This window comes from Panthera leo, chromosome D4 (genome assembly GCF_018350215.1).
Source record: "Panthera leo isolate Ple1 chromosome D4, P.leo_Ple1_pat1.1, whole genome shotgun sequence".
Taxonomy (NCBI): domain Eukaryota; kingdom Metazoa; phylum Chordata; class Mammalia; order Carnivora; family Felidae; genus Panthera; species Panthera leo.
This window is the reverse complement of record NC_056691.1, coordinates 28625540-28649702: the sequence shown is the minus strand read 5'-3', so window position 1 is coordinate 28649702 and position 24163 is coordinate 28625540. Positions and strand designations below refer to the sequence as shown.

The 24163-nt window shown below is 46.1% G+C and overlaps 1 protein-coding gene across 2 annotated transcripts in view; it reads left to right on the top strand.

Annotated features, from left to right (window-relative positions):
• The first annotated feature begins 1328 nt into the window (after positions 1–1328).
• FBP1 (fructose-bisphosphatase 1) overlaps positions 1329–24163 on the top strand; it is a 29529-nt gene continuing 6694 nt past the window's right edge. The window contains exons 1-3 of one of the 2 annotated variants that reach the window (XM_042913479.1): positions 1329–1363; positions 15778–15940; positions 18302–18394. In XM_042913479.1, coding sequence (XP_042769413.1) covers positions 1335–1363; positions 15778–15940; positions 18302–18394 — 285 coding nt within the window. In that variant the 5' untranslated portion in view covers positions 1329–1334. Of the gene's footprint in view, positions 1364–2929; positions 3439–15777; positions 15941–18301; positions 18395–24163 lie in introns of those variants that run through there. The other variant, XM_042913478.1, reaches the window with a different exon arrangement.

Here is a 24163-nt window from a genome sequence, read left to right as displayed (position 1 = left end):
CACAAGAGCTGGGGACTCACATGGGGACCATGCTGCCACAATCCCTTCCCAGGCAACCAGCTGATATTTTGTTCCCTGTCACACTAACTGCCCTGGGGGCCGGAAGAAGCAAGCAGAAGTTCCCTGGGTTCAGGGGTGGGGGTGGGGGTCGTGAGTTACCATCTAGACTGTAACTTGTCCATTTCCTGCCACTGACACAAACCAGAGCTGATCTCCTGGGGTTGGAGGCAGGTGAGGAAACAGTGAGCGGTTTCTTCGCAGGACTCCTAGCCGTTACAAGAGTCCCAATATGGCACACGTCACTCCAATCTGCGCTACTACTGTGTGAAGCTGAGTGTGTTTTGTGATGAAGCAGCAGGAGAAAGCTGGGGTCCTGCTGGGAGCAGCTCTGCCACAGGGGTGGGTGGAACAGGGAGGGAGAGGCCCTGTGTGTAGAGGAGCCCACCTTCCGCTGGTCCTGCACCTTCCTTCCTCTGGCTAACACGCAGGTGACAGGTTTATGCATCCTGACCCAGAAAAGAGCTGGTCACAGTCAGCCAACATGACAGAGGGGACACCATTGCACAATAGGTAAATACAGGCTGAGGCTATCATCTCTATGTCCCTTCTGCTCCTTTGTGACGGCAAGGGAAATTTCTTTCTTCTATTCAGATGACAACAGCAGCTGACACTATCCATACAAAGAAGGAAACACCTACACGGCATGCACTCACGGCAGCCTGGGCACGGTTCTGCAGCACTTCACCGGTGTCGCTTGTATAATCCTATGCGGTGGCCAGCATCATTACCCCCCATTTACAGATGAGTGAAATGCTCCTCAGTGAGGTTAGTAACTTGCACAGGCTTATGCCACCGGCGACGGGCAAGGCCAGGACGGTAACCCAGGCGGTCTGGCTCCGGAGTGCGTACTCGATCGCCATGCAAACTGGCCTATGTCTAAGGGGGATGGTTTGCCTTGTCCACGGTGGGCTTCCCGTCACTGTGGTGACAGTCTGATAGGAAAAGATACGATTCAGTAGGCAGAGAGGGAAAGGACAGACCTGAGGTCCCTGGGTGGGGAAAAACACATAGTTTGGAACAATGCTGGGAGGGTCTGACCACAGCAAACCCCCTCGGGCGTCAGGTTCCCCTTAAGAATGTAACAGACACCACCTACTCCCCCTCAGGTTCCCTCAGGAATTGACGAAAGACCTAACTGAAAACAAGTAGACCTTAAAACGTATGACCCACAAGGAACGGTCCTCACGGTGAGAATGAGCCAATCGGGAATGGACGGCCACAGATGCGCCCCCCCCCCCCACCAGCCCAACACGATGGAAACGAGCCAATCAGGAATGGACAACCCAGCACGGAGAGCTACCCGGTCAGTAAGGGTAGGACCTGAGAAGGAATAACGGGGAAGGGATGGGGCGGTGTGACCAGGACCTTATAAAACAGGACCCTTGCCTACAGTCCTCAAGCATTCACTTTCGAATGTCCTCTCTCTGTAAAGAGAGCTTTCATACTATTCTTCCTTTCTGATCTTATACTCTAATAAACTTGTGCCTGCTGCCCATTTGGTGCCCACCTCGTCATTCTTCCAAGTAGCGAGACAACGAACACTGGGTATTGCAGTAAAAAATCCTTCAACGACAGGGGTCAGCAACCGAGCTAGACAGAGAGGTCTCTGGCGTGTATTTAGCGTATCCTCTGTGTCTGGCTTGGAGCTGAGCACTCTGCCAACAGCATCTCACGTCAGGCTCGTGACACCCCTGCCAGCTAAAATGGTCATCTCGCTTACCAGGCAAATATACTGGAATTAAAGAGATTGGGTAACTGGCCTAGGTCTCTGGGCTGGTGAGGCTGGAGCTGGGAATCCAGCAGGCCTGACTACCCCAATCCAGAGTTCTCGAGCACTCACCACGGCCAGTTTCCAAAGGATTAAACATCAGAGGCACTGGATTGGACCAGCTGACTTCTGGGGTCCTAGCTAACGTGAGATGTCCCGGGGGCTAAGTTTCTGACACAGAACCCCACAAACCCTTGAATGGCGCTGGTTTCTAGGCCAAAGAAGTAGTCGCTACGTTTCAGATATTATATTTAAGTATTTCACTTCCCAGCCTTTTTTCTCAGTGAAGCCTTCCTTCGCTACTCTAACCTTCACCTTCAACATTCCCTGTCTTGGTTTCCTATTTCATTTTTCTCTACAGCTCCTATGGCTCATCTAACATACCCATCTATTGTTTATGTTTAATCGTCGCTGTTAAAATGTAAGGTCAAAAAAAGGCAGGAGTCTTGTCTGTTTTGTTCAGGCTCTGTCCCCAGTGCAGCACAGGACAGTGCCTGGCACGTAATAGGTGTTCAATAAATGTTGTTCCACGAATCAGTGTATGAACTGCCTGAAGACAAAAGCTCCTGGCTACAAAGAGATCAGGATGTGGTCTACTGAGTCTCTGGCCTCAGTGGGGCATTCAGGAGGCATTTCCCTGTGTCGGCGACTGTTTTTTTCTGCCACACGCAGACACTGAAAACTGGTCTGCCAATAGCTCTGGGATTATAGGACTCCTCAAAGCCCGAATGAAGGAACCAGCCAGGGCCATCAGACAAGTGAGGCACAGGGAAGCCACTTCTCTGGAGGTTGGTGAGAAGAGCCAGATCACAGGCCCAGCAGGTTGGTAGAGGGCAGGGGGCAGGTTGGCGACCAGGGGGCAAGTGGGGCGGCGAGCGGCAGCCGGTAGGAGCGCGAGCGCAGACACCCGCAAGTGGCCTAGAGCGCGCACCCACCAGCCCGCCGCAGGGAGCACTAACGTAACCTGCCGAACTTCCGTTTTATAACGAGGGGAGGGGTGTTCAGGGCTGCACCTCATGGCAGGGTCGTTGCGGGGACTCGCGGAGATCATGCAGGTGGGCCTGAGGACCGCTCCGCAAAGTCGGAGGCCTTGGGCAGGCGGCGCGCAAGCGTGGTGAGGCGACGGCGGAGGCAGGACAGGTGGCGGCGCCTGGAGGCAGAGCCTGCGGCCAGAATCCCGGACGTCAGCCGCGGGTCGGCGTGGGCGGAGCCGCAATCTGAGCAGGGCGGAGGCCTGGGCGCGGAGGTGTTCCCGGGGGCGGGAGGCGGCAATCTGTGTCTATAGGCTCCCCTAGGACACACCGCCTGAACCTGGCCTTGGCCAGTTACGCTCCGAGTGGTGCCGACGCGCTGCGCGGTTGCTCAGTCCTCTCACGGCGTCCAGCCGTACGCACCTGCTGCCTGCACCTGCTGCCCAGCCCGCCACAGCCCGGCCTCAGCATGACGGACCGGGCGGCCTTCGACACGGATATCGTCACCCTGACCCGCTTCGTCATGGAAGAGGGCAGGAAGGCCCGCGGCACAGGCGAGATGACCCAGCTGCTCAACTCGCTCTGTACTGCGGTCAAAGCCATCTCCACCGCCGTGCGCAAAGCGGGCATTGCGCACCTGTGAGTCAGGCCTCTGGCCATCGGGCAGCAGCGTCCTGTCTGTTCCGCTGGGGATGTGTGGTCCCCTTCCTCCTAATGCCAGCCTGCCTGTCTGTCTGACAGATGGGAGTCTGTCTCTCTCTTTCCCTTTTCCTGGTAGCCTCTTTCTCCCAAAGCCTGTCCAACTGCACTTATGCCCTGGCTCCCCTCCCTTGAGCTTGGGGGTGCCCCAAGGGGGGGTTGGACCTGGCTCACAGTCCACAGCCGTCTCCATTCTGCAGCCCTCTCCTCTGGGCTGAGCAACCTGCTTTGCACCCACTCTCCGCCTCTCCCTGGTGAAACTGGCTAGCCAGGCCGAGCACCTGGCCTGCCCACCATACGCAACCGGGCCTCCTACAGGAGAGTGCTGGCGCAGGTGCCTCCTTTCCCTTTGTCTTCTTTGACCTCCTTCACTTCCTCTGGAATTGGGGTCCCAAGCTCAGGTTTCTGATTTAGTAGTACCTCCTTGACCCTAAACAAGTCCCGTTAGGAAGAAAGGAAACCCAAGGTAGGCTGGGAGGAAGCCTGCATGCCCAGAGCTCCCAAGAGTAGCAATGATTGCGAGCAAAGGGCTGCTATAGGTCTGGGGTGTCTGAGAGTCTGCATTTCTAAGAAGCTCTGCGGTAGGTGGTGCAGATGCTGAGAATCTGCACATCATGTTGTGTGTGTAGCAGAGGAATCATGGGACATGGGATTCAAAGGGCGCCTTTTTATGAGGCTTTTGTAAGTAACACAGATACCCTTCGGTTTACTCTGGTGTGCACAGGTACTTTATATTTAGATTGGTCCTCTGCCCACACTGCTTCCTAATGTTTCCTACACTTAGGAATACTGTAAAAATGTGTATGATGCTCATAGCTGATCTGAAAAAATATAATGTGGACAACCTGGATTCCTTTTCTAGTGAGCTGTCTGGCTTTGGTCCCATACAGTGGGTTGGCGGAGCTAATTCTTAAAAAAAGGGGGGGGATGTCGATCACGTTTATTCAGATGATAAGCAGAGACGGGCCTTGCTGGGATTGGAACAAGTATGTTAGGAAGGTGGTGGTTCCATTACTATTTCACCTACAGCCACTTTTAATAATATGTTTCAAAGGAGCCTTTGTTTTAGGAAATACTCAGTTAACATCTTCGTTCAGATTTAATTTACAAGTATAGGTGCCCTCACCACCTTTCTTGCCTTTGAGGACCAGGGAGCTTTGTGAAAAAGGGTGCTTGGCATTTCTTGTATTATTTAAAAAACATGTCAGTACCTTTCAAAATCCTCAAAAGACTCAGAAACCCAAGATGTGCTCTGATGTGTATCTTTCTCACCTTTAAAATAGCCTCAGCCTTAGAGGGACCTGGACAAAAGGGTGCTAGATAAGAGTGTATATTTAAAAAAAAATTTTTTAACATTCATTTATCATTGAGAGACAGACACAGAGTATGAGCAGGGACACAGAATCGGAAGCAGGCTCCAGGCTCTGAGCTGTCAGCACAGAGCCCGAGGCGGGGCTCGAACTCACAAACTGCGAGATCATGACCTGAGACAAAGTCGGACGCTTAACTGACTGAACCACCCAGGCACCCCTAGCGTGTGTATTTTAGACCAGATAGTTGTAAATACCAGATTAAAAAAATATTGCTGTTGTGGGGCGCCTGGGTGGCTCAGTCCATTGAGCGTTCAACTCTTGATCTCAGTTCTGGTCTTGATCTCAGGGTTGTGAGTTCATGCCCCACACTGGGCTCTGCGTCAGGCGTGAAACATACTTGAAAAAAATATGTTGCTGTTATTACTATAAGCTACCTAATAAGTTGTACTCCTTGACAAAACTTCATATCACTCAAAAGAACACAAGGGAAAAAGTGAAACCCATCTCATATCCATTTCTTGGGGTATCAACTATTAATAATTTACTGGTTATCTTCCCAGATACTTCTTTATACTCATACAATTTTATATATGGATATGTATTTACATATGTATATAGCCTATATGTAATATAGCAAACAAAATGGCATCACACTTAATATATTCTTCTGTAGTTTGCTCCCGTCATTTAACATATATAATGAAAAGCCTTCAATGTCAGGACATATAAATCCACCTCCTTCTTTGTAACTGTTGTGTAGTGTTTCATGAGCTATTTAGTGTATCATGGGCTATTTAACCCTTCCTCTATGGTAGGGCATTACACAGGTCTTTGTTTCAAGCAGTGTTGTACCTATAGAATAGGGGTTGATGCCTGGTTGTGTGGGTAGTTGATGGGAGGACCAGGAACTTGGACACTTCTGAACCCCTGTGGGAAAATAAGAACTTGGTTATCTCAGTATGACATGGTCAGTTGGGCAGGCAGCAGTAAGACAAGATCTCAAGCCAGGCCTCCAAATTACATTCATTATAGGCTTTGATGAAAAGGCTGTGCCTGCAAATAACTTGTTACTGCTGAAGACTTGCCCTTAGGAGGGCATGTACCCAGAGGAACAACATGATTGCAAATTTGTAGGAACCTCACAGAAGCCAGTTTATAGAGCTCAGTCATGTCTCACCAGGGACACATCAGTTTAAAAGTAGAGCCTGGAGTGCGATATCTCTCTTGCTCTCTCTCTCTCTTTGTCTGTCTCTCTCTTTCAACTGATAGTTGCTGTGGTAGCCAGCTTCATTGTAGTTGATAAGATATTCATAGAATCACAGAGTTTTGAAAGACTCAGAAGTCACCTAGTCTAGCCCCTCTTTGTACAGATGAGGGCCCTGAGGGCCCGGGGGGGGGGGGGGGCGCGGGGGGAGGGCTGAGGGTGAGATGCATAGACCTGTTGCCCAGGCTGGGAGTCTTTATACCACGCGGCTCCGACTTTATTTTTCCGAAGTCAGTTAAAGCTCATCTGACTCTAAACCTTACCCATTAATTTTATTTTTGATGCAAATTAAGAATTGTACCTCAAGAAGCCATTGTGCTTCTATAAAACCTGTTCTTGAAGGCTTATCTCTGTGCTTCTGCCTCCCCTCCATCCATTCTCTGGAGCGAAGGTAATGCCATTCATACAAGGGGCAACCCACCTTCTGTTCTCCCAAGGAGAGGAGTCAGCAGCCTGTAAGTGGATCTGATGAATTTATGGTTCAAACTGAAGTGATTGCTCTTGTCTTTGTTTTCACTCCTTTGGGAGAAAGTGGTTCTCCAGTGGTTTAGGCTTTTGCTTAAGGCATATGAAGTTGATTTCCCTTTGTACGTGTTTCCAAATCATTGCCTGAAGAATTCGCTGGTTCTGTTTAATTCAACAGAACGTTATTGAACACCCACAACATGCAGAATTCTAGGAGAGATTGAGGGATGAGAACAACAGAGAGTTTATGCTGTAAGACAAGTATAGAATTAGTTACAAAACACAATAGAGTTCCTGAAAGATGCTTTCATAGAGATGCCAAAAATACAATGTGGATGGATGTGTTATGCCCGAAGTTCTGAAACCTCCCACAAAAGACCACCAGAGTCGTAAGTCAAAGCCAAGCGGCAAGGGTCATTTATTGCAGGTTCGAACCTGGACCTCTGCGCCCCCGTTGCCGGTGACGCCAAGAGGCCCTGAGAGAGGTTTTTACACCCCTTTTATAGACAGGTACAAACAAGTCATGGGGAAACCAGGAATTTTTCACAGTTACAGAGCTGCGATTGGTTGGTGTTTAAAGTTGGACACTTAACAGTATTCGATTGGTTCCTGCCTTTAGGTCAGACCACAACCGGGGGTACGGGTATCACAATGATTGATCAGGAATACACGGATGTGCCAGACAACAATGATTGATCAGGAGTACACAGATGTGCCAAGTAACAATGGTTGATCAGGAATATATGGATGTGCCAGGCAACAATGATTGATCAGGAATACATGGGCGCGCCAAGCAATTGTACAGAAGCGGAACAAGCTGGTTAAGCTTGGTTAGGTTTCAGTTTCCCTTAACTTAAGCTTTTAAGTTTCAATTTTCTCAGGCCTTTCAGATGCAAAGGATTGTGGGGCACTGAGATGGGCATTGGCAGTGAGCAGGGAAAGATGATCCCAAGTCCTGATGGCTAGAGAGCATTTTGAGGTGAGCAGTTGTGTGAGGGAAGGTAAGGGGTGGTGGGAAGATATTTCTGGAGAATATGCTCATTTAGTTTGACTAAATCAAGGAGCACATATGGTGGGGCATTTGTGGATGTTAAATCTGAGTGTGTTGGGAGCATCCAATGGCAGGGGTGAATATATTTTGCGGGTGTATGCAAAGGGGAGAGAGTGAGTACAAGTTGTTGAGTGGGTCAGTGGCATGATTAGCAATTAATCTGGGGAAGATATGGCTGGAAGTCTAGACTTGGAAGGCAGCTGAAATATTGGGAAAAGTCATTGAGGGTGGGGAGTGAGGAAAGCACTGAGCTGAGCTGGAGCATTGGAGGGGAGTGGAGAGAGACCCCAGGGAAGTCTTGAGTGTGGATTGGGTGAGAAAGGGCAGTGAGGTTCTCAAAGAGAAGGTTCTAGCAATTGAGAGTAGGGCCATGCCATTCAAAAACAAAGCAAAACAAAACCCCAAAACAGAATTCCAAAGCAGAAGCTGGTTTTAGAGGCTGGGGATGGATGAGAAGGTGATTCCAACATTTTGGAAATGTTAAACTTGTTATGTTGGAGCGCTATCCAGTTGGAGGTGTTGTTCAGCCTGCTGTTGGATGGGCTGTGTAGGATTAGGGCAAGAAATCCTGCCTCACGGTTTGGCCACTGGATTTTGGCACCTTTGCCCTGAGGCAGAGAGGAAGAGGGGAAGAAAATCAGGACTGGATTTAACAGAACATGCAGGACTTCAGAGCATGTTTTGGGGAGCAGTGGAGTTGGGCTTGGAGTCCTGCTGTGCTATTCAGTTTCTGTGAGGATTTGGGCAATTGATGGAATATCTCTGAGCCTTAGTTTTCCCACTTAATAAGATGGAGACCACTGTTTTTCTTCAACCTCAGAACGTTGTGTAAGGATGAATTGTGTTCATTAAACAGGTACCAATATCGTCATTACTTTGTTAGGCTGAAGATTATTATTATTTTTGTTATAAGCTGGTATGTCTTTCTATTTTGCCTTTCAATCCATAGTAGTTACCCATGTGCACTCATACATTCCCAGGCATGTATTTCAGGATGGAACGTTATAAGAGCAACGTTGCACCATCAGGTCGATTACAGGAAATCTCCTATACTGCTCATGTGGTATCCAGAAAAGTTGCTTTAAAATTTTTTTTTTTAATGTTTATTTTTGAGAGAGAGGAAGAGCACAAGCAGGAGAGGAACAGAGAGAGAGGGACACAGACTTCAAAGCAGGCTCCAGGCTCTGAGCTGTCAGCACAGAGCCCAATGTGGGGCTTGAACCCACAAACTGTGAGAGCATGACCTGAGCCAAAGTTGTACACTTAACCGAGTGAGCCACCCAGGTGCCCCAATAGCACTTAAAAAAAATTTTTTTTTCAATGTTTTTATTTTTGAGAGAAAGAGATACAGAGCACGAGTGGGGGAGGGGCAGAGAGAGGGAGACACAGAACCCAAAGCAGGCTCCAGGCTCTGAGCTGGCAGCACAGAGCCTGATACGGGCCTCGAACCCACAAACCCTGAGATCATGACCTGAGCCAAAGTTGGACGCTCAACCAACTGAGCTACCCAGGTGCCCCATAAAAGTTGCTTTTACATATGGGGTTCTCTTGGTTGTTTGATGGAAAAAAATAATAAGGAACTTCAGTTTTAATTTTGGAATTACAGATCAGTTAACATGTTTATTTTCAAATTTGCAGAGTTTATGATATTGAATTTTTCAAACTTTATCAGATTTATTTTATATTTCTTAAATTATCTTCTCCTTATTACCAGAGAGTGAACTGTAACTTCCTTTCCATATGAGAAGCACAGCCAGTCACAGAGAATCCCATTTGTCTGCTTTTGACTGGCAGGAACACAAGCGAAGGTTGGGGTTTGTGACTTTTGAACGCTGTTCCGGTTGGCATCTCTTCTTCAACGAATTTCTTTTTCTTTTTCTTTTTTTTGCTCTAAGCATTTGTGTCAAAGTTTTTTTTTTTTTTTTTTGTAATGTTTATTTTTGAAGTGGGGGGGGAGAGGGGCGGAGAGAGAAAGAGGGAGACACAGAATCCCAAGCAGGCTCCAGGCTCCAAGCTGTCAGCACAGAGCTTGATGTGGGGCTTGAACTCACAGACCCCGAGATCATGACCTGAGCCGAAGTCAGTTAACCGACTGAGCCCCTCAGGCGCCCTTTCAACAAACTTCCAATGTGACCCTTGGATATCCCTGTGTGGGTGAACAGTTGGTCATTTACCTCAGAATCAATCAATAACAGGTCTTATTACGTTCCACTGCAGTGATAAGGAGTAAATAGTAATCTGTCTTCCTTTCTCTTCAGGTGGGTGTTCTGAAAATGAGCTCTTTCATTTGGTTCTTTTGCTTGCTGTCTGCTGTCCTGTTGACGTCAGGAAGAAATGCTCTGGAGAGTTCTTCCCTGAGAGGGGTGTTGGCTCCAATCCTGGTCTCTCGGGCTGTGCTACAGAAATGTTGCTAAAGGCGGCTTTCCCCTGATCATCATAAATCACAAACTTTATGGCTGCGAAATGGCACATCCATTCTAGAAGTCATGTGCAAATTTGAAACACAATGCTAATATTTAATCCAAATGTCTAAGGCTTTTAAAATACTGGCCAAATTTAGCCTATCCTTTTAAGGAGTTCCCTATTATATGAATTAAAGCAATGTAGCTTTTTCAAATTTTCAGGGAGGTTTACAGTGCTAGTGAAAGCAGATACTTTTCAAGTTGATTTTTGTTCCCCAACCTCCAAAAAGAGAAGGAACAATTCACAAGGACTCAAACCCTGACAGGATGCTTCCCACCCTTGGATTACTTAGACTGCAAGGCCAACAATTTGAATAAAAATGGAGTGCATCTGAAGGTATTTCAAATGTAATACTATCCCCATTAAGACTCTTCAAATGCAAACTTTTGAGCACTTTCTTTTGTTGCCAGTTACCTGTGACACAGTTCTGCACTGGCTGACTTCTCAAAAGCTGCAGGCAAAACTGGTTTAGAGGTCATGGTTGCCCCTCCCCCATCATCAACTAACATTTACTCAGTGGATGCCTGTGGGGCTTGCTTGATAACATCATGGCTGCCGTTTGGCTACTGTGAACCAGGTGCATTGGTGGATTAACCCTCGTCCTTACAAAATGTAGAAGCAGAAACAATCCATCAGGGAATTGAGGCACCTTGATAAATACTCGGAAGGAGAGACAGAATTTGGACTCCGGTGTCTCTGGTGCAGTGTTCTTGCCAGGACCCACCCTGGTTCTTAGCGTGGGTGTATTATTTCCAAGGAAAATTAGGGATGGGAATGGAATGATACCAATTCTTGCCTACTCACCTATATATGCCAGGCTCTATTCTAAGCCTGTATCAATTCATTGGCCCTCGCTTCCCCCATATGTTACCAAGTAGATGTACTTAATTTTCATTTTTACAGATGAACCAAAGGTTAGAGATGCTAAGTGACTTTCCTTGGCTTGCTTAGCCTGTGACAGAGCCAGGACTTGGACTCCAGTAATCTAGAGTCCTAACCTGTGTGATGAGGTTTTGGGGTGACGGTGGGGTTCGGAGCTGACGGTTAAGGAAGAATTCTTGAAGAAGTCTTTGGTGCAAAAAAGGTGATTTTATTAAAGCATGAGGACAGGACCTGTGGGCAGAAAGCTGCACTAAGGCTGTGAAGAGTGGCTTTTTATATACTTTGGGGCTGGGGGAGGTTATGTCAAAAGGGAAGTTTCCAAAGAGATTTTCATATGCTAAAGACTCACAGATTACTGGAGGCCTAGCTATTGTCAGGCCAAGGTTGTTTTTCCCTCTAGCAAAGTGTTAACATTGAGACCAGTAGGGAGTTCCTGGAGAAACTTTTACTCTGCCTGCCTCAAGTATCTGTCAATGGGCTGTAGGTTATACGGAGATTCAATTTTATCTGCTATTTTCTTCCTTCCTTTGTTCCCCCACATCACTATGGAGGAGAGGGTGGTGTTGGGGTTCCAGGAAAGGGAGTGTATAGGTTTCTGGAGATTTAGGCTATTGATAAAATTGCCTTTTTCTTGTAATTGACTAAGAGATTTGTAAACTGATGGAGACTCTGACCAGTCCAGCCATCTGTTTTCTGTCCTTTCCTTTGTTGTTGGGCAGCCAGGATTGCCTGAGGAATGTCACACATATCCCACCTGGGGAGGGCAGGGGTAATGCTACTTGGTGCTTGCCCCTCAGCTTGACTTATGCTCCCTCATCATGTGGAGTTCAAGCCCATGATGTGTTCCCTTTCCCTCTGTGATAACTTGCATTTAGGAAAAGCTTCGTTGGCAGATCAAATGACTAGCTCGGTCGGTCACAACTGATGACCCCATCTCTGCATGATCAGTGCCCAACTGAGTCCTCTGGGTGGGGTGGAGGGTGGAGCTCAGCCTAGAGGTTTACAGCTTGCTTAGGGCAACCCATTTTTTCACCTTTTGGCTTGATTCTCTTTCTCCACTGATCGTAAGGCATAGTTGGACTCTGGAAGGCTTTTTTTGACAGAGTTGTATTATGGTTTCCCCACAACCTTGCAGCCTCATTTGCTGCCTGATTCTGGCCCCAGGGAACTGCAGATTGGGAACTGATGTAAGAAAGAGCCTGGTGGTGTGTTAAAGGGTAGTTGGTTCCGTGCCCTCCTGTTCACAACAGCTGGCACGAAAGTTGCTTCTACACCAGGCTAGGCTTCTGGCCTCTGCTGGGCTCTTCTGGAATCCGTCTAGAATTCTGGTTTGGGGAACACAGTTGATTCACTTTCCAAGTTCTAGTTAAAGTGTCCGGGCAGAAGCATGGGCCGCCTCACTAGAAGCCAAGGCCCACATCTGCTGTCCATCTCAAAGGCGGGTGACACTGCTCTTTCCTTGTGGCCATCAGAATACACAGTGAAGGCTCTTTGTCATCTATCCTTTTGGGGCCTTTGAGGAATGATGACTGATCAGAAGGCAGACATTTCTTGTTTCAAGAGGGTTTCTGAAAACTTGGGAGAAAATAAGCTCCATGTGTTGTTCAGCTAATTAGTTCCTTGAGGGTATTTCTGAGGACGTTTCTCCTCTGTCAGAGTTGCAGGAGCCCTGCATGCTTCTGGCTTTTCATTGGGCTGTGGAAATGTGTTCCCTCAGGGACATCTTGCAGCTCTTCTGAGGGCCCCTCCTGTGGTGTGTTGGGAGAAGCCCGACTGAGCATTTGTCCTGCCTGGCTTATCATCCCTGAGCGGAATAATGCAGGGGACAAACACGAGTCAGGGTAACTTTGTGTGCTAAGACAAAACGCAAAGAACACCCAGTGATAGGATATGAACTTGGTTGTAATTACTATCAACGCGGCAGTCTGGGAACTCATTCTCCTGAATCCTGATTCTACCTCAGAATCACTTTCCTATGCCTTTATAAAAGACTTTCTTAAACACCAGGCGTCACCAGGGGAAACCCTGCCACAAGAAGACCTAAGAAAGTTGTAAAGTACCTGAATTTTGAGTTTGAGGGGCCTAGAACATTATATCTCCATATATTTTGTTTTCATGTTTCACAAGCAACTGGAGGATAGTTGGGAAAGGGTCCTTCTCGTTAGAACAGAGGAGGGACCCTCAATGGCGTAAAGAGGAGAAAGGGAAAGGTAACCACCCAACCTTGCAGGGAGTTGGAGCCAGAGAGGTGGCCAGTTACCTGCACTGGTTTGGCAGGGAACATGGCCATTTCAGTGCCAGGTGTAGCACGTGTCCCCAGAGTGTTATATGGTGCACCTGACACCCATTACAGAAAGGTGGTGCCACCCGCTGTGACCCAGAGCAGGAGCTTAACACTCGGGAACCAGTAAGGAACCAGGCTGGTGGTCTTGACCATTCCAGAGCACTTACTGTTTCTTGTTTGTCTCACTCACTTGAATATAAGCTCTATGAGGGCAGTGGTCTCATCTGTCTTGCTCCACACTGTACCCCCAGCACTCAGAACATCTCCTGGGGGCATGATAAATATTGTGAAATGAATGGACACTCACACGAGCCTCTAGGAAGCCTTGGAGTCTGACTCTTCTTCCCCCATACTGCTGGATGAGGTACCTGAGCAGGTGGGACATAGGCCGAAGTGTGAAATAGGCCTTTCCCATGCCTACCTCAGGTGCCTCGTCCCTCTGCCCCAGGCTTCCAGGCCTCTGTGGAGCTGTCCCCATAGGCCTGCCCCTCTGGAGACCGTGCCAGTGGCTTTCCCCGGCATTGTAAGGCGTGGAATGACCTTGAAAGTCCATTGCTCCTATACTCATTCCTTCAGGCTCAGGTTTCTGCTCTCCTGGGTGTATGCCATTCATTCATGCAGCAAGTGTTTATTGAGGGCCTACTATGTGCTGGAAGCCGGGACACAATGGAGGAAAACATACCCCTGTCGTCCTCCTCACAGGAGTGAAGGATAAACCATCCATGCTAACATGATGGGGGATGAAGCCTGGGGGCTCTCTGACACCCCCGCTTCACCTCCCTCAGCAGGTGCAGATCCCTAATGAGGGCTCCCTTGAGAGAGCAACCAAGATAATTAACATTTTTTCTTACTACATGCCAAAGGCTGTGCTAAGCCCTTTGCGTGCCTCATCTCATGGAATCCTCTAGCACCGCACAAGGTATCACTGCCCTCAGTGGGCTCATGCACCAAAGGAGGCACAGAGAGGAAAGCGACTTGCAGAGGTGAGGTGTGAGCTGGGTCTCTGTTAGAGAGCTCAGGTTCCTTTCCACAGCCTGTTTGTCTGCCTGAATTCATAGTGACTTTAGAAGGAGCAGCAGTGAGGGCCAGTGGGGCTAGGGAGGGAGGTATATTTGGGTTGGTGGCCCTGCCAAGCCCCTCTCGTTCCACCCAGAATCTGGCTGCCTTCTTTCTCCAGCAGCATCGGCTTCACCGTTGAGGTGAGAGAAAGATTATGTGGGGAGAGGACCCAACGCCCGGACCACGGGCTACAGCTGTGGGTCTGACAGATCTCTCCGTCTTTGACTTATGAACGAGGAGCGACACGGTGGGAAGGGTGGCAGTGGGCAGAGGGCTGGTGGGATGAGACACCATCCCCAGGTGGGCAGGTGAATGACATTGAGGCAGCACTAGAGGTGGGCTTGCTGGGAAGCCGGAGTTACCTTCTGGAGATGGTCAGGCCAGGTCAGGCCAGGCCAGGCGTTTTGGGTGGCACGGTTCCCAGTGTTGGCTCAGGTTTGTCCGTCCAGCCAGAGAAATGTGAGTTCTGTTTAGAGAAAACAAATTTGCAGGAGTTGAAGCAGGGGCTCCTGGGACCACCGGTTCCCAGGCAAGTGCTCCTGGCAGCCTCAGCGAGGGCCGCCACTGTGCCCCTTGTCACCCACTCTCAGCTGTTTGGCGGTGTCTTCAACGCTCCTACTTGCCCTCCCCACATGCAATCTCTTCTCTTGGACTGTGCATTTTCTCCAAAACGGTTCCCTCTTCTCAGTGTTCCTGCTCAACACTGGGCTAGAACAACCTGCCTCTTACTTCATTCTACCAAACTAGGCTGCATTTTGCACAAGCCACTCCGCTTCTGGAATTCTGCAATTACGGACTTACAGGTACCTTGAAAATAAAGTAGAAACTCCAGATTTTCCACTTCCTGCAGCTTCTCACCTCTGCTCTGCTTCTCTGGTTCAGACAAGCCTGTTGCTGTCTGGGTGTGAGCTTCCTTCTCTATAAAATGAGGTGATGCGACCAGTCAATATTTTCTTTCAGGAGCTTTACAGCTCTAAAATCATAGCATCCCTTGTCTTTGCTCATATCTAAGGCTCCCCGCCCCTCCCCCCCCCCCCAGAAGTTTCCCTTGCCTGCTGTACCTCTCAGCAGATTCATTCTGCATTAAACCTGTGCTTCCGGGAGGTAAAGATTGGTTTTGGGGGGAAGTGAGAAAGATCAGTCTTTTTAATATATAAAGCACAGATACACACTATATTTGTAGTATTCAAATTAAAATTTCATGGAGGAGTATGATTAGGAAAAAAAGCTAAAAAGCCTTCCTAGGGGCCATTAAAAAACAGTTGAGAAACATGGATGTAACCACAAATGTGTGCTGGGAAACTTGATAGGTACTGGACAGATGAATAATCCAGGGAGATGACCGTTCTTCTTGTTTTTTTTTTTTTTTTCTCCCAAACCATGTGTCTTCCTTCCTGTCTTCTAAATCCTACTAATACCCATTTCCAATGGGTTTATAGGTGCATTAGCATATTCTGGTGGCCATGGCTTATATTTTTGTGGCTTTTCTTTCCTCTAGCTATGGAATTGCTGGCTCTACCAACGTGACAGGTGACCAAGTGAAGAAGCTGGATGTCCTCTCCAATGACCTGGTTATTAACATGTTAAAGTCATCCTTTGCCACCTGTGTTCTTGTGTCAGAAGAAGATAAGCATGCCATTATAGTAGAGCCCGAAAAAAGGGTGGGTCTGCATTTCTACTGTTGAGGGGTTCAATGTAACCATTTTCTTCCTAGCTTTATAAATGGCTCCACTTGTTCAGCCAAGCTGGATTCCTAGGAATCCTATCTTCTTCTCAAACCATCAGTCATCATTCACAGACTGCACCTCACTTCCGTATCTGAAATTTACTGTCTACCCCATAGTTCATGCCAATACCACCCCACCACTGAACTCATACATTGGAGAGACTCTTATGTACTCCTACTCATCCCCAACCCTAAATTTTTGTTGTCATGTTCAAGGCTCTTCAAAGTCTGGCTTCTGTTAACTACCTCTTTCACTTCATCTCCACCCACCAAATAGCCAACCTTCACACTCACCTTTCTTGCCAATTTAAACAGCTCAGGTCGCCTGGGTGGCTCAGTCAGTTAAGTGTCTGACTCTTGATTTCAGCTTAGGTCATGATCTCACGGTTTGTGGGATCAAGCCCCGTGTGGGGCTCCATGCTGACAGCATGGGGCCTGCTTGGGATTCTCTCTCTCTCTCTCTCTCTCTCTCTCTCTCTCTCTGCCTCTCTCTCTCTCTCTCTCTGCCCTTCTCCCACTTGTGCACTCTGTCTCAAAATAAATACACTTAAAAAAATTGCTTTCAATTCCTATCACTGATTTATGCATTATAATCTATTTGGATCCCATTGATTTGATTGCTTCTTGAAGGCATTGATGGGTTATATTCTTTTATGTATCCCAGCATCTTGCCTGGCAGCTTGTAGGGGCTCAACAATAAATTGTTGTTGAAGAAGTGAATGAAAGAGTATAGCCAGTTTTTGAAGAACAGCAATCATGATTTAAAAAAAACCTTTTGAGATGTGATGTGCACTTATATGGGCTTTCTGCCTTTCCCTGTTTGAGATGAACTGGGGACAGGAAGGAGTAGCATTAGAAAAAAGCAATTGGAGGATTAATTTAAAGGGGTTGCCTGCTACCCAGTTTTGACCTTTATAAGAGGGGTGGGAAGCCATATCGGATTAACTTGTTTTACATCATTCCTAAAATACCACATCATGTCAGATTCAAAGTTCATGTTTTTCTCTGCTGGGCTTCTCAAGGTACTTGGCAGTTTTAGGCATGTGGATTGAATTTTGTGTTTAATATCCTCTATCAGTTACCTCAAACTTCCCTGACTGTAACATGCCTTGATAATAGGCATGTTTCTGTTTTCCAGATGACAGCTTCCTCTGCATCAGCCAGGGTGATTTGTTAAGAGCAATAGGTCAGGGAATCAGAGAAACCTCTTAATTTGATGCAGAACATTTAAAAACCACATCTTAAAGTGGTGGATTTGGAGATGGAAAATCCCCAGTGGTGTACTGGTAAACTCTCTCCCTCTCTCTCTCTCTCTCTTTTTAAAAAAAACTTTTTTTTTTAACCTTTATTTATTATTGAGAGACAGAGTGTGAACAGGGGAGGGGCAGAGAGAGAGGGAGACACAGAATCAGAATCAGAAGCAGGCTCCAGGCTCTGAGCTGTCAGCATAGAGCCTGACGTGGGGCTTGAACTCATAAACCATAAACCGCAAGATCATGACCCGAGCCGAAGTTGGACGCTTAACTGACGGAGCCACCCAGGCGCCCCTCTCTCTCTCTTAAAAAAAAAAAAAAATCTCTGATGTGTAGCACATGCCAATTTCAACTGTGTCAATACTCCCATAGTTTATTTCAAGCTACCAACATGACATCACTGAAAGCACAGTTGGGAAGAGATGTGCACCATTAGCTCTTGGGCACCCATAGGGACCAGCTCCAGCACACCGCTGAAAATCCAGTTCAAAGGGTGACATTTTGATAGTCCAACTACCACAGAGAGTTATGCCCTTTGGGAATCACAGTAGGGATATTGCTGAGAGCTCTGTGTGCTATAACCTCAAGTATCATTATTTATCTGCACGAGAAGATTTTTTACAGATCTTAATTCTGTCTTTGCTTCACCTAAGGAATTGTTACGTTTTTTTGCCCTTATGAATAAAGAAAAATAAGTGACTAACCTTGTTTCTTTTTTTCCTCTGGCTGCCAGGAAACTCAAACCAAAATCATGATCCATCTGTATCAACGGTGTAGGAATTTTTGACTTATTTATCTGTATTTCATCATTTTCATCTAGACCTGTTATTCTCTGTTTTCTTTGCCTAATGATCTTTTGGGATGCATACTTTGTTGTTGTTGTTTTCATTCTGTATGCCACCTTATCCCTTACATGACAGAGGATAAATGACTCACATTTCTTGAACTTTCCCCTAGAGTCCCTTGTTTTATCCCCTTAGTGTATTCTTGTTGTTTTGCTATAATTTTAAAAGTAAAGTTGTATTTCCTTTTTCTCTGCTCAGGGTAAATATGTGGTCTGTTTTGATCCCCTCGATGGATCTTCCAATATTGACTGCCTTGTGTCCATTGGAACAATTTTTGGCATCTATAAAAAGGTAACATGTAATATGTCAAGCCCCTTGTTTGAGATAAAAAGAAAAGTTAAGGTTGAGCACCCAGTACTATTTCTCTATGGGTGGAGCTGTCAGAATGTATATCATGGAAACTGGGAGGCTTGAAATGGGTTTGTATCTCAAGTTCCCACTTTTCCAGCATTAACGTCTTGATGATGATCCATTAAGTCGTTTAAAAGAAAATATAGGAAAACATGGGTGGGTGGGAAGAGAATGCTATTTCTCTCTTTTAGCTATATCTTGCTTTCTTTTATGAAGGAAAATGAGAATAAAAATAAGGATCAATATAGATTTGTCACAGTGATCATACTATGTGAACTGAGAATTATATATACAACAATAAAGTAATAGTTATGTCAAAATTGTCCTTTAAAGACCCTGAATCAGGAGTCTGCAAACCATGACTCCCTGGGGCCAAATCCAGCTCATTGCCTGATTTGTATGGCCTGTGAGAAGAAAATGCCCCTTTGCATTTTTATTTTATTTAAAAAAATTTTTAAGTTTATTTATTTATTTTGAGAGAGACAGAGATAGCACGAGTGGGGGAGGGGCAGCGAGAGAGGGAAAGAGAATCACAAGCAGGCTCTGCACTGCCAGCACAGAGCCCAATGTGGGGCTCGAACCCACAAAGCTGTGAGATCATGACCTGAGCTGAAACCAAGAACCAGACCCTTAACAGACTGAGCCACCCAGGCACCCTAGCCCCTTTTGCATTTTTAAATGGCTGAAAAAAAAAATCTAAACACTCATTTTGTGACCCATGACATTCATATAAAATTTAGTTTTCACTGTCCATAAATAAAGTTTTAATGGCGTACGGTCAACTCGTTTGCTCACATATTGCCCTTGGCTGATTTTGAGCTGCACCAGCAAGGTAAAGTAGTTGTGATGGCGATTGTGATGGTGAAGCCTAGAATGTTTACCCTCTGTCCCTCTGTGGAGGGTTTGCTGCACACTGGTGCAGCATGGGGCCCCAGACTCCTGGCCTGGGTCTCTCGCTTATGTGAACTGGGTGGGTAACTCTACCTCCAGAGCCTCTCTTTCCTTCTTTTTCGGTGTGTGTGTGTGTGTGTGTGTGTGTGTGTGTGTGTGTGTAATAACTCAAGTACACAGACTGGTAAAAAATAGAATGGGTCCCCATTGCCCATCATAAACATTATGAAATCTAAAGTATGTCATCTTGACTTCTGCCCCTCTTGTTTATTTTAGAAATAAAACCTCAGTAAAGCCTGAGCCCATTCCTTCATCTCAGTGGATGAGGCAGCTTCATTCAGCTGACCTCTGAGTTTCCTCCCAGCTTTCCTGTTCGGGAGACAGAGGGAGGCCACAGCTTGACAGGCGGGACCACAGTTTGCACCTTATTTCTCAGAGTGATTTGTCTGGTGTTGCCCATAATCTCCTTTTGAACACATGGAAAGTAGGACCACCGTGGGATGGTTTTCTTTCATCATTGGTGTGGATTTTGGTTTTCTGTCTTGGCTGAGAGGCAGATCCACATCAAAATCAGTTTGGGTAATAGAGGATTCTAATGCTCATAACAAAAAGGCAAAGGCAACAACTCAGTTATTTTCCAAGTCATACCGTGAAACATACATTCCTATTAAAGACATGGAGGGAGGTAATTTTTACTTATCAAGTATCGAATCCACAGTAGAGCAAGAGAGGTTTCTAGCAAAATTCTTCCTATGATGGTAGACTCCTTCCTGGTTAATGACTTCACCAAAACTAAAGGAGTGTTGATGTTTGCCAGCCACAGTCTCTATCTCAAAACCCTAAATAAAGACTCTTTTAAGGAAAGAAAAAAATCCCTAGAAAACTGAGAGCCAGAAAACTAGCTATCAACCAAAAAAAAAAAAAAAAAAAAAAAAAATATATATATATATATATCAAAATCAAAGCAGCTTGCAACAGCAGCTTGATGAATGCTAAAACTCAACAACAGGTCTCCATGCTCTTAATAAACCTGAAGTGGCTCTCTTAAAAGCCAAAAATAAAAAAAAAAGAAAAAAAAGAAAAGATGAGTGTGACACCTGCCTTTATGTTATTTCAATTTTCAAACATCTTATTGATTCTTTGAAACCATTTGAGAGCTTGGGGTGGGGGGTAAACATCCATGTGTCTGATGCTTCAAGTGACACATTTACTGCTGTAAATGTGAGCTGTCAGCCCAGAGCCTGATGCGGGGCTCAAACTCACCAACTGTAAGATCATGACCTGAGCCGAAGTCAGACATTTAACCAACTGAGCCACCTAGGTGCCCCTCATTTGGCCTTTTAAAGCTTCAGAAAATAAGGTTGTTTTTGTTTTACATGTTTGGAAATGGTTTTCCTGCCCTGCCCTGTCCTCCTTTCCTTAAAAAAAAAAATGTTTTTAAGCTAAACGTGTTTCATATGAGATGATTTTGGAAATATCCAGTACCCACAACTAAATGTAGTTTCACAAGTGCTCGGGCAGTTTCAGAATCCAATTCAAGTCCTTTAACTGAGCACAGGGAGACTTATTAATTAATAGCCATATGGAATGCAGCTTCCTAACACTGACACTTACCAGTTCTATAGGACCTTGGGCAAAGTAACTAACTCTCTGTACCTCTTGTTTCCTTATCTGTAAAGGGGAGGTACTGAAACTTAAAAATAATGCCCCCAAAATAGTATCTGGCACAAAAAAAGTGTTTGATAAATGTTAGCTATTAATATTACTTGGTTTGTATGTGAACATTCAATGGAAAGTATCAGAACTCAAACTAAAGAACGGAATGAAAAAAGGGAGGGAGTGAGGGAGGGAAGGAAGGAAAGTAGAAGAAAATTATTGGTTCTCATAAGTAGAAAGCCCAGTGGATAGATTTGCTTCAGGTGCAGCTGCGTTCAAGGACTCAGACCATGCAACCAGGAGACGCTTCCTCTCCATCTCTACTGCGCTCCTCCTCTCTGGTGGCAAAACAGCACCTAGCAAATCCAGGCTCACACCCATCCCTCTCAATTAAGTCGAGCAGAAGATGGAAGCCTCTTTTCCAACAATTGCAATAAGAATGTCATCTCATTGGGTCTGATTGGCTTGGCTTTGATCACCTGGCCATCCCTCAACTAATCACTATGGCTTGAGGCGATGATTTTGTTGGTCAGGCCAGGGTCATGTCCCCCCCCCCCCCCCCCCCCAGAGCTGAGGGCCCGGGAGTATGTTAAGGAGATTAACAGTGAGTGCAGTTATCATCAGAAGGATTGTGGTTGCTGACCAGGCAAAACCTACCCATGTTCACTAGTGATTATAAACCCCTTGAGAGGGCAGGGGCTTTGTTTTATCTATTTTTTGTAGGCTAGGTTGTCTAGTGTAATAGTAGATGAGCAATATTGGCTGAGTTATGGGGGACTCTCAAATGCCTGTGAGCCCTTCCGAGGAGGATTTGGCTGCCCCTCTGAGGGAAGACCAGATAAGTGACAAGATAGCATAGCTCCACTCTTGCCTGATATTCTCTTCCACTGCCTTAAGTCTCCAGACTCCATGATGTCTTCCTCATGAGGTGGTGTGGAGTAAAACAAACCCATACCTGCAGCAGGTGGGGGCCTGGGATAGGTAGTGAAAGGTAGGGTCTAGAGACTTTCTCTAATTTTGCCTAGGGCTCATCGGTGGGTCCGTGAGCATCTGCATGGGAATGTGATGGATCCCTTGGAACAAAGGCCTTCACTGCTGGGGTTTGAAGGAGGGAACCCATGCATTAGAAAGATCAGGCTAGGAAAGAATTCCTCCTAATCCATGATTCCATGGCATTATTTTTTCTGAGTGTGTGGATCATAGACAACGTGACCATTTCTTATTCTATGGAAGTCAGAGGGTAAGTTTTTCAGGTGGCGACATTTCAGGAAAAGCTGTTTACTCTTGCACTGTTGGCACAGGCAGGCACAGATGGTTCTGGGTGAGATGGGTCTTTGAGGGACTTTTCTTACTGGAGAACTGATTATTTCAAGACTTTAGTGGCTCCCAGTCAACTCATTCGTTTACATATTGCTGTTACCTGATTTCTCACTGCATTGGCAGGGTTAAGTAGTTGTGATAGAGGATAATTGGAGGACTGAGTCCTCCCCTATGTCACTGGCTTTGAAGAAAGCTGGTTCTTTTTTTCAGGTTGGACACTGGCAAAATTTGGAGTTTGGGAAAACAACTCAAAATCTTGATAGCGTGTTTGGTCTGTGTTTAGATGCAATGCACTGCTCTATGAACACAAACCAAACTAAATCAAATAACATGACCCAATCCAGCCAAAAAACCAACAAACCGCCTTAGTGAAAACCATTTATTAGACACAGGAGTGGGAATGAGGGGAAAAAGGAGAAAAAATGGCTTTTGGACTCTTCCTTTTTTATAAACTACAGTGCAAGAGTCATGTATGGTGCACAGTAAAATGCAGATTCCCCCTTAGAAAGTCTGGCTTAGTAAGCTTAGGCTGCATCCCCAGAATACACATTTAAAAAAAAAATTTTTTTTAACATTTATTTATTTTTGAGACAGAGAGAGACAGAGCATGAACAGGGGAGGGGCAGAGAGAGAGGGAGACACAGAATCTGAAACAGGCTCCAGGCTCTGAGTAGTCAGCACAGAACCCAACGCGGGGCTCGAACCCACATACCACGAGATCATGACCTGAGCCGAAGTCGGACGCTTAACCGACTGAGCCACCCAGGCGCCCCCAGAATACACATTTTTAATAGGTGTACTGAGTGATTCTGATGCAGATGGCCTCTGGGCCACAGTGTCAAAGTTACAGGGAAAAATTACCAGGGATGTTTTTGCTGGGATGACTTCCATCTCCGGCATTGTGATACAGGTGTGTGTACTTATTTTCAGCTACTGGAATCTCTGATTGGGGAAGGAATAAATGAAATTGGCAGAAATTGCTCATTTTTTATTCTGTTTGAATCCAAGTAGAGAGTATTTGAGCTGAAAGATTTGTCTGGGGCTGTTTTGAGGACTGAAGAAGCCAATCAGGTGTTAATAAAGAAGATCCCCTTAAGGCGTCCCCTTCCTTAGTATCAAACTATGGTCACATGACCCGGTGGGCTATGTTTTTAATGAAAAATGAAAAGATTAGGGTGCATGTAATGTTCTAAGTGTGAGTATTGCTTTATTAAATTTGTGTAGTCGCGTGTGCATGTGCACGTGTGTTGGTACTGGTTTGTGGTGTGAGTGTATTTTTTTACTGTGGGATGTGGTCAACAAAATGGAAAGCAACTGCCCTATCCTGGAATGACTCTGGAGAGATCTTCTAAATTCCCGTATTTCTGAGAATTGCTTGGATGTGTGAGGCAATAGGCCACACTGCCCACTAAGGCACGCGCAGCAACTGGCCAAAGCCCACAAAATTGATTTCCTCGCCAGACTAACAGTCCTGCAGCCCAGCCTTAATATGTTTAAATAAAGATGGAGTAGGCAGGTGAAAGACATTGATGCCTGTAATAAGATTAAATTAGTGGGAGCTGGCAAGGAGGCATGCTCTTTTTCGAAAGTGATAATGGAGAAATGAGGGAATATCAAATTAGTAAAATTGGAGGAGGCCCCTGCCTGGAAGAAGGATCCAGATGCAGGAAATCTGCAGTATGGGGGGAAGGCTGCTGTGGTAATGTAATCAGGATATTACTGATGTGTGGAGGAAGGCCCTTCTAGGAAGATGCCCTGTTGTATTAGGAGAGTACCTTGATAATGCATCTTGCTAATGATTGAACTGGAAAAAGGAAACATAAAACAAAACAAAAACATGTT